The 16415-nt window shown below is 39.1% G+C and overlaps 1 protein-coding gene across 1 annotated transcript in view; it reads right to left on the bottom strand.

The window, feature by feature from the left end:
- The window catches only part of LOC142065609 (potassium voltage-gated channel subfamily KQT member 1-like), a 516224-nt gene that overhangs the window by 473391 nt on the left and 26418 nt on the right, over window positions 1-16415 (bottom strand). The window contains exon 3 of the mRNA XM_075111896.1: window positions 12708-12798. Within this exon, the coding sequence (XP_074967997.1) occupies window positions 12708-12798 (91 nt within the window). The remainder of the gene's footprint in view (window positions 1-12707; window positions 12799-16415) is intronic.

The raw sequence follows: 16415 nt of genomic DNA, 5'->3' as shown, positions 1-16415 counted from the left end.
AATAAAAAAAAGCTCACATTAACACAGAATATCAACATTTTATACAGGAGCATGTGTAAATGAAATATATAGCCTGGAATTTACAATATGTTCCAGTACGGTTATGGATAACTGCACAGGGGAAGCAGGAGAAGGGAAGGAGTTCGGCTGGAGTGATTAAAGTGCACACATGAAAAAGACGAGTATTTTTTCAGCTGCAGCTGTGTTTTAGGTGGAGAGCACACACAAGGCTCTCTTCACTTTTTTTTTATTGGAATATTTAGGTGCTCGGGTAAAAGGAGGAAGTGGGATGGCTAAATGAATAGTGTGTGCTCACGAAGATTCAATCAAGGAATGGCAGCTCTAAACAATGAAGCCTCAGAAGCAGGCATAAAGGTTTAATAGTCCAAATGTTTGCACACGTGTACTTATGTCCAAAATTTAATCTGATAACCTGTCTTCAAGGTTTTCCACTCCTTAGAGTTGAAAATGTCAGTTTAGGAACCTGTTTAGCTTAATAGTTACTCAAATGATATAAAAACCTACTGATACTGAAAATACTTATTTCCTACCATCATGCTTGCTTTTATAAAGATGCCAGGCATCATATGTGAAAATATAATATCCAGTATGTAGAAGAAAAGACGCTAAACACTGCTAAGAGTCCTATAGAATCATTAGCTTATTTAGACTTAGATCTTTTAGATCAAATGAATGCACTTAATGTTTAAAAGTCTGTTGTATGGATATAAAAAGATTTGTTTAACATTTCTCAAAAAAATATTTCCATGCATGTCTGATAAATATGCTGAATTGGCTGACTCCATACCAGAAGTATCTTTATCTTTCAGTGTATTGACATTTGCTATTTCCTGTGCAGAATGAAGTTGTACACTACCGAGGGAAGCACATGGTGCTCTAGTCACATTACCTGTGACAACTACCATTCAAGTGAGTTGGGTGAGTCAGAGAGGAATATTTACTTTTTAATTCTGTTTAGGCAGGCAACAATTTTTCTACATAGAAAATTAACTACAGCCTCAATTATTTTTGAGTAGGACTGTTTTCTAGAATTGCTTAATTCAGAAAGATACCACTAAGGCAAACACAATCAAATAGTCAATCAAGAAATTAGTGCCTGAAATTCTTGATTTCTTTATAGGTCCACCAGTACCCCACAGGAACTTTCCAGTTCCCCAACAGTGTGTCTTGAAGCCTGACCTGAAGGGACCACCTCTGCTAGGAGGGGAAGTGGAATCTATCCAATGTGAATATCCACTTTGGAATTGTAAATAATCCTATCCATGTTTCTTAACCTTTTGATTTGGGAGGGTCCCAAAATTTCAAGGACAGGAATTAGAAAAATCCTGCATGTACCTCTCCACCTTCCTCTCACTCCCAAGTAAGAAATGTTTCTCTAGTCTCTTGGGCCACATTCTGAAACCACTTTGTACAGAAAAGTCTGTAGAGCTAGAGTAAGAAGTGAGTAAATTTGACTAAGGGCATTATGAGTTGGCCCTTTGTTAATTCGTCTCAGCCATACTTGCTACACAAGCTGTGTGCTGAATAGCACACAGCAATAATCCAAAACAACATGTTCTACGCTGCATTTGGGCAATCTACAAAGTAATATAACCCACAAGAATAATTGTATTGTAATTCACATGGAGAAGCTTGATAGTTACATTTGATTCCAGAAAGACCATGACAACTCAGCAAGATCACTTAGCAGACAACTTAAGCTTATGGAATGTGTTGAAAGACTTGTGGACTCAAATTTTTTCCAAATACGTTTAATGTATGAAACAATATTCCATACCTATTTCAAAAATTTCATATTTTAATAATATAATATTCCTGATCTATTTTTTCATCTTCCCACAGACCAACAAGAAACTCAGAAAGCAACAGGGATTGCCCCCTCTTGTTATCTCTCTCCCAGGTTTTCTAGGAATGAAAGAATAGAGGAAAAGCTTTTGAGTTGTGGCTTTTTTTATTCAGATGTATTTCATACTAACGTAGCCTGACTCTTCCATAGTATAAAAGAAATCTTGTATTTTTCTACTGAAGTAGTTTACCTGTGCCTTCACGGGTTTGGACCTCATTAACAGGCAATGTACACTACACAAATATCACAAAATGCCACTACATATTATGGGACCTACTCTGAATACCATAACCTGTAAGAAATCCGTTATCATCTGTAAGAAATGATCTGGTGAGGCTAGCAGGAGAAGTACCTGTGAACTTCATGTATTAGACTATCAACATATCACTTTATTGAACAGACCTGGAGAAGGGCCTAAGTGCCAGATTTAGAGTTATAAATTGGCACAAAACCAGGAAATGGATAAAAATTCCACCATTTTTACTTTCTAACACTCATTACTTTGATGGGATGGAGAAAATGCCTTCAAACCTATTAGAATATATACACTTCACCATAAATCATAGAGAAGACTAAATTAAGTTTACATACCATGCAGCCTTGTTCTGCTAACAGATTAAAGATGACACAGCATTTTATGACACGACTGCATAGCTTAAATGGGAGAAGGGACAAAAGCAGAGACAAAAATAAAGGAACAGGAGAGCTCGTCCACTGTAGACAGGAAGAGTGAGTCCTCTTTTAAAAACACACACTTTGAAAATGGTGTCTTCAACTCACCACTTTCAAAAAAAAAAAAAGCCATCCTGAGGTCCAGTTCAGAAACAGAGCAGTTAAGTACACTCATGCCTTAGCCGGCTTAAGTAAGCCACCTATCACTTGGTACTCTGAAGTTTGGGGTACTCTGAGAAGCTTAGCTTATATATACAGCAGGAGGATGTGTTCATGGTGTATGATATAGAAGAAATCATTATATAAAGCCAAAACCGAGCAGTGACTTCAGGAGAGACACAGAACAACGTGACCCATCTGCAGCCTAGAACTCATGATTTCATGAGACCCACCCCTTAAGCCCTGACTCCTAAATACAGCCACAGCATGAGCCTCTCTTCCGAAAAGCTTAAGCAGCAGCTGGTGTGGGAGCTCCTAATCTTACATCTTGGCCTTTCCTACAACATTTGCAAACAGAAGAATATTAATAAAAGCTACATGCTAAATGTAGTCACTACATGAGGATCACTAGCAACCAAGCAGTGTGAGAGGGCAGTGAAGGCCTACAATAGAGACAAGTGAGGACCCTGAAAACAGAGTCTTTAAAGGTATTGTGTACCCTCTAGTATTGTACTACTATGAACTACAGTTGTTAATGTGTTTGGAAGATACGCTGTTCTTTTCTCCAGCAAAGAAATATATCAGAGGAAAACAGATGCATAAAGTCTGTCTCACAACGGAAGAGGTACCACAGGAGCTGAGCTCATCTAGAAAAACCACTGGAATCAAGGATCCAGCCCTGCTGAAAGATGGAAAGTGATCGCAGCTCAAACATCAAGACTATCCACCTTGTTTGTGGCTCTCCTGCAGAAAGCTTCTAGTACAGCACATGCCCTTTAAAGTCTTATCCCCTAAGCCCCAGAAAACAACAGCACCCATCAGGAGAATATTACTAGAATCTAATGAAACCCAGCGAAAGAAAAAGACAACTCAGAAGTGCTTTACCTATCTTAATATATAATAGTTTTGTAAGAAAGTCTTCCTATTTTGCATTGAAAACAGACCACAATCAGAGATACAATGCTGAAATAACTGAGGTTTTGGTCCAATCCGGTATATCAATTCCTACACAGATTTGCCTTTACCACTTAGCCTGAAAACGTTGCAGTGATTTCACATTTGGATTATGTGCTCTGAATTGGAAAGCACAATAAGATAAACAATATATTTCCTATCCCTCCTTCTTTTCAATTGCAATGCTGCAATGTTAAATACATCATGGCACACAAGTAGAAATTAAATTAACAAAGTTGAATCAATATGCTTTATAGCAAAAACATTCTATTTTCTCAAAGTCAAGAACACTGTTCGTATTCTTAAATTAAAAAGATAATGAACATCAAGATTTAAAACAGTGAAAAATTTCCCCTTAACCTACAACACTGTCCTTACACAAATTGAAGATTTATTGTGTTCTGTTATTCAGAGTGTGTAAAAACATCATGTGTATGATAAAAATAAAATTTTATTCTCGTTTTTAGAACAGCACAGTTATTGAAATTACTCCCACGAGCTAAGAAACTCTCTCTTTGCAAGGTCTTTTACAATAAAAATAAAAATCTCTTTTGTAAACTACCATGGTGACCTCTCCTGGTAGAAAAATATATGACCTCTAACCATGAAAACAATCAGATTCATCCTCAAAGGAGGAACTACACCTGGCCCATTTTATAGTTTATTTTTTAATGCCATATCCTTAAAGATCTAGATGCCATTTACAAATCAAAACTGACACAAACTACTGCATCATTAAGAAAACATTACGGCCTCTTGCTGTATAGGTAAAAGCCTATACAAGAGGCTTTGGCAACTTTTAAAAAATAATTTTTCAATAGAATTATCTTAGAGTAAGATAAAATTATAACTGTATTTATTAGGGAATTAAAATCTGGGACAAAGTGAAAGGATAAAAGGTTACCTAAATGTGACACAATGAAGGAAGCCTGAAAAAATAGATGGACAAGCTTATGCAGTGTTTGCTAAAACCCAGTATTTTTTCCTTTTCTGGCACAATTTTTTAAATAAAACCAATAATTTCCATGGGGACTTTAAGTAAAAATATTCCTAAACACCTTTTTTTTATTTTTACTCTCAGTAACTGAGCTACTGTGGTCTTGGACAATTTCAAGGTTTGCCTATGGTCACGCAAAAAGTCTGTGCTAATATAACAGCAGCTTTCTGAGAATAGCTCAAGACATTCTTTGTTTTGAACAATCACCCAACAGTACTAAGTAGTGAAATTATATAATTTGTTGTATAATATGCACACCTGAAAGAAAGCTTTATACATCAAGAATCAGACACGCACATGTAAATTTGATGACCTCCCAAAGAACGTGGCTGAAGAAGCATAACTTTAAACACTACAGTAAATAAGATTTTAGAGGACCCTTCTTAGAACAAGGAGTGTAAAAGGAGGACTTACATACAAGTTACAAATATTAAAAGTAAAAAAAAAAAAACAGTTAGGCAAGCAGAACTTTTGTAATGAAAGACATCATAAGCAATCAGCAATGATTTAATTGATCTGTTGAACTCACAGGGAAACTTTTAACAAGTGAACGCAAAGAGAAGTAAAATGGTTAGAACGCTGAGAAATATGGTCAATGGAAGAAGAGCTGACTTCTGACACAAATCCAAGGTAATGATAAAAGTGCATATATTTATTTTACGGACAAGTAGATTAAAACCAACTCTAATATTTAAAGTCTTCTTCTTTTAATTATTTATTACAAAACTATCTGTAAATATATCAGTGAAGAGTTGAAGTGTGAAATTACTTAAAGCAGATAGGATTTCAAATTAAAAAAGAAATAATACTATGCCTGTTTTCTTAATTTCTCAGATTATGCATTTTGAAAGGACATTATAAAAAGAATAACAAGCAACAGGTAAGCATGACGGAACAAAAAGACAGCTGTCAGGTTTTGCCTTCTTCAAGATGAACACAGTTCAAGAGCCAGAAGAGTGTCAGAAGTGCATGCAGACGCAGCTCTGTAGATCAGGCAGGAATCACAAACTCATTCTGCACTCAGTCACATGGTATTTAAGGAGCACTTACAGAAACCATTGGGAAGGTAGCAGATAAACACAAGTAATAATTAGGAGTCAATTCTATCAAAGACAGAAAGTGAACAGTGTTGACTCAAGATTAAGTATTGACTGTAGGAAATTCCATAATCGCTGTTCTTGACTTGCATTTGGAAGAAGCTATTAAAAAGGCAAGTGAACCCTGAAAAATATCTCCATGAGTGCCAAAAGTGTCTAGAGGGTAACTAAATTGGAACATGGACACACACACATACACATGACAGCTATTTAACAGGTTTTTTCTTCCCTGTTTTTACCAGAAGTATTATTACACTTTTCAAAAGGATTTTTAAACCAGTTCCAAAATTCGGATGCTCACATGCCTGTTCAGAACAGGCTTTTTACCGTGTGGTCCACAAAAGGCAAGAAAGCCACACTCCCTCCCCTACCCTCAAATTGTTACTCTTTGAACATACCATACACCCTGGTTACCCACCCTCTGGTACTCAGGCATGGCATGATAATTTGTGAGGCTGTATCTCAAGTTCATAAACACCATCCTGGGCAGGATTATTTCAGAAACTTGTTTTTAGTATACAATAGAATTCTCTCTTTTGAGCAGTCCCCGTTACAGAACTTCTCATAGTCACCCCTCATAGTGCTCTTTTGGCTCAGTGTGCTGCTCAGTTTTGCCAATTTGTTCTGGTGATAAAAATGGAAGATTTCTTAAAAGAGTACCTGCTCCAATATTTAGGGCACGAGATACTTGTTGTGGTTTAACCCCAGACAGCAATTAAGCACCACACGCTACCCCGCAGTGGGATGGGGAGAGAATTGGAGGGTAAAAGTGATAAAACTCATGGGTTGAAGTAAAGACAGTTCAATAGGTAAAGCAAAAGCTGCACACACAAGCAAAGCAAAACAAGGAATTAATTCACTACTTCTCGTCAGCAGGCAGGTGTTCAGCCATCTCCAGGGAAGCAGGGCTCCATCACACGTAACGGTTACTTGGGAAGACAAATGCCATCACATCATTCTTCTTCCCCCAGCTTTATATGCTGAGCATGACATCATATGATGTGGAATACCCCTTTGGTCATTTGGGGTCAGCTGTCCCAGCTGTGTCCCAACCCAGCTTCTTGTGCACCCCCAGCTACTCGCTGTTGTGGTGGGATGAGAGGCAGAAAAGGCCAGGACTCTGTGTGAGCACTGCTCAGCAGTAATTAAAGCATCCCTGTGTTATCAACACTGTTTTCAGCACAAAACCAAAACATAGCGCCAAACCAGTTACTATGAAGAAAATTAACTCTATCCCAGACAAAACCAGCACATACTGGAAGAAATGCACAGGGACATCAGACAGTGGACTTAAAAAAAGACATGGCAAACTTCTTCAGAAGTCAGGTATAAAGCCCTTAGTGCGTTAAATCATTATCTGACAACAGGCCACTGAAGATGACATCATGGTGGAAGTTTGTCACAGACCACGTGATCAGGATAAGAAGTACAAGTAAAAAGTAGTTGGCGATATAATTATCAACGACAATGCCTTGGATGTAGCATCCAAGAAATAATGCCATTCAAGATGCTGAATGGAGTACAGACCCTAACTTAGGATAGCAAACTTTCAATTGTTCAGGGAACAGACAGGTTGGAGACATGGGAGGCAGCTCTGAAGGGTCAACAGACTCAGGATAGCTAGCAGGTCTTTAAAGACAACCTCCTCCAAACACACAGAAGCGATAAAAGCTAACAACAGGAGAACACAGAAAGAGATTATCCCCCTTTACTTAGCACTCATTAGATTGCACCCGGAATACTGCACCTGTTTTTTTCCACCACTACAAGAAAGACTTTGATAAAGTGGAGCAAGTTCCACATAGGGCCATCGAGGTTGTCACAGTTTTGGACCACATGCACTTTGAGGAGAGGCGGAGGGAACTGTACTTGTTCACCCTGGAGAAATGAATGCATGGGGGACTTCTGAGCTGCCTTTCAATACATACAAGGAGGTTCTGAGAAGATGGAGCCAGGTTCTTAACAGCAGTGCATGGCAGGAAGACTGCCCTGAAAAGCTACACAGTCTCCATCCTGTGAGATTTTCAAAACCTGATGGGATAATGCCCTGAGAAAACTGGTCTGATCCCATCACTGACCCTGTTTTCAGCAGGATGTTGGACTAGAGAACTCCTGAGGTCCCTTCCAACCTGAATTATTCTGTAAGTGTATGAAAAGAAGAAACGACCACGGCACATGGTCCCAGAGTTCTGTGAGATCCAGCATTTGCATACTGCAACAAGTGGAGATGCTATGCCCTCCCATTATGCATTCTGTAACTAGAGTGGCTGCAATTATTTTGGAAAACCGTATTTGCCCTTCCTGCTTGGAAAATTCCAACATCTACAGGAGCTGAAGAGAGGGGAAGACAGTGTAAGTTTAGAAGGCAGATCATGACGTAGTAGTGCCTTAAGTGCTGCAAACACTTTATTCACAACTGTGGCCTGTTCCATTGTCCTTGTTTCCCCAGACATTGTACAAGAACTTCCTCATGCAGCAGATCATAAATACTGATGGATAGACAAGTGAAAAAGCTCCCAACAGTATAGATCCAGGACCGATGGCAGCAGGGGAAACTAAAGATTCCTTTTCGTACCACACTACATGCAGCAATCTGAATAAAAAAAGCCCTGCAAGTGTATTTAAGCTTTGTGGACTGTGAAATAACATGTACATTGTTCTTCTACCTAGAAGTCTTGTGATCCATTTCAAACACTATCTGAAACTCTAAGCTTCTCTCTGCAAGTATAAAAAATCCAGGAGGAATTATGTTCTTCACTACATATTCTGTTGGTGTTTATCAGCATGATTCATTGTGACAATGTTACTGTCACTTCCCTCATTTGCTGGCTTGCTAAATAGTAAGAGGAAAAAAAGAAACAACCAGGAATTAACAAAGATCATAAAATGTATGTATATCGTAAAATTAAATTAGATTATCTCAGACAGAGCTGGAAAAAAGCCTCCCAAGAGCGGCAGTGAATACACAAAATACTTGCTAGTACGAGAACAAAAACCTGCTTCAAATGACAGCATTTGCAAGTTCAACACAAGCAATTTCACCAGTCCTACTACCATGGAAGTAAACTGGCTTTACCACAGTGACGGTCAGGTGGAGATTTACTTGTTGTCTTTTCTTCATAAATGCAACTCTACATCTTTCAGTGAGTATGAGAAGACTATATATGATTGCCAGAATACTGCACTTTGTTCATCGCTTAATATGGCTTAAGAAGTTTCCTTTAAGGCCAAGCAAGGACATCAAATAAAGCAATTTACAGCATTTGGGGAGGCATAGCATCAGCCTGTATCAGAAGCTGTGGCTATGCAATATCTTCAATAGTCTCAAAGATGACAGATTGGCCTTAACATTCAAATGCAGGGCCAAAGAGTCGTATTATTTTCCTCCAGAATTCACTTGAATTTTCAGAGACTTGAAAACATATTCTTGGGGGGTGGGGGCAAGCGAGGAAGGATTTGAGGCTTTTTTTACTTTAAGTTCCAGCAACTGCTTCTTCAGCCCCCTTTTCCCATTGAAACTACAAACACTACTTTAGAGGGCCTCCTTGATATGATATTCTCTCCTTGGTATATTCACATAGCTTGTCTGAATGATGATAGGTTTCACACTTGACAAGAAACTATCTTACACTGCCCAGATGTATTGAGAACGTTAAAAAATTAAGTCTTTAAAACACAGGGCTTCAGTGGTTTAGGACACATCTGCAGTTACATCTGTTCCTAATGTGCCGTATCTACCTCAGTCACTGTCGTGGTTCAGCCTCAGACGGCAACTAAACACCACGCAGCCGCTCGCTCACTCCCCCCACCCCTGTGGGATGGGGGATCAGAAGAGCAAAAGCACAAAAAAAACCCTTGTGGGTTGAGATAAGAACAGTTTAATAATTACAGTAAAATAATAATTATAATATTTATTATGATAATAATAACAATAATGATAATATAATAAAGGGAAAAATAAAAAATGGAAAAAAAAAACAGAAACACAAACAATACAGCCACTCACCACCTGGCGATCAACACTGCCTGTCCCCAAGCCGTGATTGCTGCCTCCCTCCCCCAGCCAGCTCCTCCCAGTTAACATACTGGGCATGACATTACATGATATGGAATACCCCTTTGGCCAGTTTGAATCCCCTCTCTTAGCTGTGCCCCCTCGCCTCCCGGCTTCTTGTGCACCTGGCAGAGCATGGGAAGCTATAAAAGTCCTTGACTAGTACAAGCACTACCCAGAAACAACCAAAACACGGGTGTGTTATCAACATTGTTTTCATTCTAAGTCCAAAGCACAGCACTATGCCAGCTGCAGTGAAGAAAATTAACTCTATGCCAGCTAAAACCATGACAGTCACACATATTACCCAAAATTGTATTTGGCACATCATCTCACCCTCTCTTAGAAAATACAGAAACATGTAAGTGTCTACAAGTATCAAATGGTATCCTTCTTGTCAGGCCTTACCAACTTTCAACATTACAATTTTGAAGTTGATCCTTCCCAACTGTTAATTTACCTCAACATAATGAAAAGCAGTTTTTCCACAAGTGGGAAAATACCACAAGCATCGCATACTTGTATTTATTTGCTACTGACACACTAACAGGGCTATACAAAGAATTACAGGTTCCTTCAATCAGGAGAGAAAGAAATCAATTTCATTTTGAACCTGATCCAATAGATGATTTGGTCTAATTTTGTTTCTCACCATCCTGGCAGTCTCCACTGTTCTCAAACACTTTCAAGAGAGCAGAGTGGCACGGAAGGCAGAATACATGGGCATTTGATTCTATATTTTGGTGGGAGAAACTCTCTCTGGATACATGAACAGTCAACTAGGGTATGAACCAGATCAGAGTAATGACCTACTACAGAGTAAAAAGAGCATTGATCTCCAGGCTTCTGCAGGTTAGCATTCTCCTGGGTAAAATGGGAGATGCAGTTTGAAATTCCTTCAGGTAAAGGTAGGGAGAAGTGCTCCAAGCAGGAGTCTAACCATTTAGCTGCTAGAAACAGAAACCCCACAACTCTATGAAAAAGAACCAATTTAATTAGCTCTAAAAGCAATCTTTCAAGTGTTGTAATTGATGTTACTTTATTTCAGAGCAAACTCTAAGACTCTCAGTTCTGAGACAAATGCTTTCTAGGCAAGTGAATCTACAGTAGTCAGCAGAACAGCTCACCTCCGTGCTGGCTGTTTCTAGGAAGGAAGATAAGGAAACAGTAGGAAGGAGAATTCAAGAGAGGTATCCTCCAGGGTAAGTTTGTAACACAAGGTGGCCAAGAAATTGCTCCAGCACTGCCACTGACTATGCATGATTCATTTCTTAGATGATAACATCACTTAAAAATATCTAGCTATGCTATGTGGGTACTACATGAACCACACATCTGTCTTCACCAAGTATCTTTTGTTCAACAGTATGTGTCTGCACATGCACATACCATCTACACAAAAACAATCAGCTAGGCATTGAATCTTTGCCACTATTATTGTTTTGGGTGGTGGTTATACTGAGCTATAATCACTCTACATCTTTCAGTGAGTATGAGAAGACTATATATGATTGGCAGAATATAGCACTTTGTCACTTATTATGGCTTAAAGGCCAAGCAACATTTGTTAGAGGATTAACATTAATCGAAACCCAAAAATAACTCAGGGATCCTAATGATGGCTTCATTAATTGCATGCAAAAGCTGCATACACTAGCATAATCTAAGCCATGGGAAAACAGATAACTGATTTTTATTTTCAGATCAGATGGAAAAAACAAACTCCATCACACTAGAAGTCACCACTTCACAAAAAGAAATTACAGTAAGAATACTGAGATTATCACAAATTGAGATCAGAGGATTTGAATGTCTAAAATACAGATATTGTGAGCAACTGTTTAAAAGTGACTTACTCCATTTTTATCATGGATGTTTTATCTCCATTCTTAAATTTCTACAGGTGAAGAGGAGCAGGGGGGAACAGAGAAGGAACATTGTCTTGAGTCCTCTTGCAAATGATTTGTACTTTTATTTCCCACATACTTCAAGTTGATGCTCAAAAATATTGTACATATGTTGCAACAGTCTATAGGTGGCTGGTGGATGTGATTTCACATTTTTAGGAGACTTATTAGCTCAGGACCGGTAACACAGTTCAGGTACATTTCATCTGTAAGTAAGTTAGCCACTCAGTCCGGTGATAAAAAAAAATAGTTCCCTGCCTACTGTGAAAACAATAAGCAACCTCTGTATACCTCCAAGTGAGCAGATTTTTCTATCACAACACCTGCTGTTTAAATTACTACTTAAGATCCTAATAGCAAGAAAAGGATATTAGATAAGCAACACAATGTCTTTACGGTTTTGCAAAATACCAAGTACAAAAACTCATTTATGCTTAAGAACCTGACACCCTGGTGGTTTGCTAAGAGCCACAACAGTTAACACGCACCAGCTTCAAAGCCAAATCACTGATGCACAGAAGCGTGATAAAAGCTCTTCCTTCCTGTTCTATATATTGGCAAACTAGTCTGACAGAAATCACTTACCCCCAAGATTCAGATAGTTCTGAGCGACATGGTTCTTGGCCAATTTTTTACCTTAAGACTTAAAAGAGATATATTTTAAAAATACATTCCTGCCTATAGAATATCCTGTTCCACACTGCACAAGACTGACAACCACCAGTTGTCCACTATAAATGCTACAGAGTAGGGTTTCACACCTTATGAAAAGCAAGTATATAAAAAACGTTAATCTGTCAATTACTCTCATAGTTTACAGATCTAGAAAATAATCATGGCCATTAAACTATGACCTTCTTTTAATGAAAGCAGGTACTATTTTAAATGTCCTGGCAGCACACTTTGCATGCGGATTTTAACAGTTACCTCCCTTGTTCACCTAAAGCCATTTAGATTAAGTCAAACTGCTTAGAGTTTTTCCAAAAAAAAGTTCACTTACCATCCAGAAAAGGGTTCCAGTGGCAAATTCAGAATAATGCTCTATAGTAGATAGTACACTGAATATTAAACAAATCAGCACCAAGAGAAAGCTGTAAAAAGAAAGCAGTGCTTAATGAGTCATCATATTGAACCGTAAATCTAGATCTAGTTTTAGCTCTCTCATTCACACAACTTTTTTTCATCACAGGTACTTTGTGTTTAATCAGTTAATTCTTCCTAGTCAAGTGAATATCATCATTTTGCATTCAATAACCTTTAAGAAACATGGAACAAAAATGACAGGAATGCTGAGCACCATAAAATCAATAGGTAAAATTCACATTATCAAGTATAATTTCCCATAGAAGCTTGTCATACTTACTATTTCCTGTTTCACTGGTTGCTTATGTGCTGCAGTAGAAAGATATCATAACTGATAATGCATTAAAGTAGAATTAGAGATATGATTGGAGTGAGGAACAGTACCTTAATGAAAAATGTTGCATTAAATGCATTCCATAAATTCAAAACATACATAAATACAGAAGAAACAGCTACTACCACAGTATTTCTAGTATCACCATTCAAATCAAGAAAAAAGTTCAGAAGTCTCAAAATATATACTCCTGCCCCTTAAAATAGTTTTTAAAAAAATTGAAAAGTAATGAGAATTGGAAAACAAAATGTGTAATTAAATCCTAGCTGATTAAATGCTCAAATGCTGGCAGAATATCCATTACTTTGATGTGTACTATGTCTTGGCAGTCTTTCCACCATTGATAATATGTTAAACATTTAAACAATTGGTGAAAATAAATTATGTATAAAGCACTCAGATGGACAGACCAGAAAGGCAGAGATCTGATGTATTTGCACTACAGTTTTCACCATGTCTTAAGGTCATGCAGAAAACAAGAAAAGAAAACTGACATTTCTTCCACTAACAGCCCAAGACATTCCCTCTCGTGTACCAGCTCTTCCAGCTGTCATTTTCTCTGATTCCATGCCAAGAGGTTGTATCTAAACCCCTATACTCCCAAACCAGCAATTAAAACCTTAATAGTCCTGCATAAGATAAGACATTTTTCCAATGAGAAACCCTTCTGAAGAAGATAAACACTACTGACAATGCTAGCTCAAGAAATTCAAAGCAAACGATTGACTAACAGCCCTGATGGCCGTACTATTAAAATTGTGAGATTTCAGCAAACAGAAATAAACACACTAACTACACCTAGCGTGCTTTTGGTAGGTTTTACATGAAAAATATAGGAGGAAGAGATTACCAGGAAGGGGAAAAATTAATGTTCAACCTAGAGACTAGTGACAAGATTAACTCCGTAGGATTCTGTCCAGGGACTTTCCCTCATCAACACTTTTATCAGCGTTACAGAAGAGGAGATGAAATACACCTCATCAAGTCCACACACAACACCAAACCAGAGGTTCAGTCAATAAACCTGAGGGCAGAGCCATTGCTTAGATGTGCCTGAACAGGGTAAGAAACAATCTTACAAGGGTCTCATAAAACTCAACATGAAAAAACATCAAGTGCTGCACATAGTATGGGGCAGGCCCAAACCCACACTGGATGAAGACCGCCCATATTTTGGGCTGCATCCCCTGTAGCTCTGCCAGAATGTGAAGGGCAGTGATGGTCCCTTTTGTTGGACTACACGTGGGGTGGTGCACACAGATGGGGCCACAGAGTACAGCACAGAGGTCACACACCAGAGGGAGCTTGGTGGAAGGGAAAAGCAGCATGGGGACAACCCTGATCCAGCATGGGCAGGGACAGGTGCCACCACCCTAATGGCAGAGGAAGCCCTGCCCCTACTGCCCACACTGTGTCCCACTTGCCCCAAAGTCCTGTACATCTTCCAGTCATCTTGTCTGTCCCCTTCACCTGTTTCTGCCCCCAGGGATAGCCATTTTGTAAAACACAGTACACCACTTTTTCACAGACTGCCCTGTGACTGGCTGATAGGACCACTTGCCCTTTCCTGTCTACACCAGAAAGGCATCAGAGCAGGATGCTCCTGCCTAAGTTAGACCTGTAGACCCACATCTTTTATGTCATACCCCACATGTTTTCACATGTTTTCATACTTCTCGATGATTGGATGGTTGCCATTTTTTTAAAACTGTCATACCCACATGATCTCAGACCACCCACTGACTGGCTGGTCACTTCCTTTGGACCAGGAAGTACCCATATTAAAATATATATATACACTTTTGTATATACATAGGTTTCTATATATAGAAATAGATACACAAAATATATAGACTATAGAATTGTGGTGGGTTGACCTTGGCCAGCTGCCAGATGCCCACTGAGCCACTCTCTCACTCCCCCTTTCTTGAGAGGACAAGGGGAAAAAATAAGATTAAAAGGCTTGTGAGTCAAGATAAAGACAGGGAGATCACTTACCAGCTACTGTCACAGGCAAAACAGATCCAACTTGGGGAAAATCAATTTAAATTATTGACAGTTAAAATAGATTTGGATAGTGAGAAACAAGGAAAACTAAAACATCTCCCCCACACCTTTCCTTTCCCTGGCTCAGCTCCTCTCCTTCATTGCCAGCTCCTCTACTTGCCTCCCTCACATACAGCTCGAGCAGCACAGGGGGATGGGGAATGGGGGGTTGTAGTCAGGCCATAACATTTTGTCTCTACCCCTCTTTCCTCCTCCTCACCCTGTTCCCCTGCTCCAGTGCAGGTCTTTCCACAGGCTGCAGTCCTTCAGGATAAACCTGCTCCAGCATGGTTTCTCCAGGGGCTGCAGGGAAATCTCTGCTCTGGAACCCAGAGCACCTCCTCCCCCTCCTCCTGCTCCCCTCACCTCAGTGTTTGCAGGGCTGTTTTTCCACACTTTTTTTCCTGTCACCTCACAGCCTGTGCTGTGTTTTTGGCCTTTTCTAAATGGGTTCTCCCAGAGGCGCTCCACCTGTGGCTGAGGGGCTCAGCTGTGCCCTGCAGTGGGTCTGCTAGAGCCAGCTGGAACTGGCTGTGTCTGGCACAGGGCAGCCCCGGCCCCTCCTCACAGAGGCTGCCCTGCAGCCCACCCTGCCAGTGCCTGGGCACCAGCACCCAGTACAAGAATATAAAATATGCAATATAGAATATAGAAAATAAATATAAGTATACATTAAATACAGATATAAGTGAGTACACAAATAGGCATAATATATTACTTATTTACTCATAGATGCACTTTATATACATATACACTACAGAGTATATGTATTTATATCCATGTATATATAGCATATATACACATATGTAGATAAATTATATATAAGATATATATCAGGAAAAGCATATATATATAATGTATAAAGCATGCTTTATCAAGAGCTAATTAAATGAATAATTAATATTTAAATGTGAATAGAAAGTTAACTAACCCAAGTAAAAGGTAGGTTCAGGGCCCCCTGTTTTACAAGGCAGCTGAACAAGCACTAACATGTATCAGCTGGGGGAAGACCACAAGGGTAGGGGGTACGAGCATGCTGGGGGACAGGAACAAGTTGGAACATGCTGGTACAAGACTGGAGACAAAGCTACCTACAACATAGATTCAGGTTTAGCACTTGCAGAGAACTACTTGTGCACAGAAACACCCAGAATACACATTTGTCTCAGATGGACGGTAGACTGAGCCAATATTTATACAGTACATTCAAACCATGACTAGAACCAGGGAAAAACGAAGAATGCT

Source organism: Phalacrocorax aristotelis, chromosome 1 (assembly GCF_949628215.1).
Source record: "Phalacrocorax aristotelis chromosome 1, bGulAri2.1, whole genome shotgun sequence".
Lineage (NCBI taxonomy): Eukaryota > Metazoa > Chordata > Aves > Suliformes > Phalacrocoracidae > Phalacrocorax > Phalacrocorax aristotelis.
Note: the sequence above shows the minus strand (reverse complement) of the source record. Positions and strands in the feature narration are given on the sequence as shown.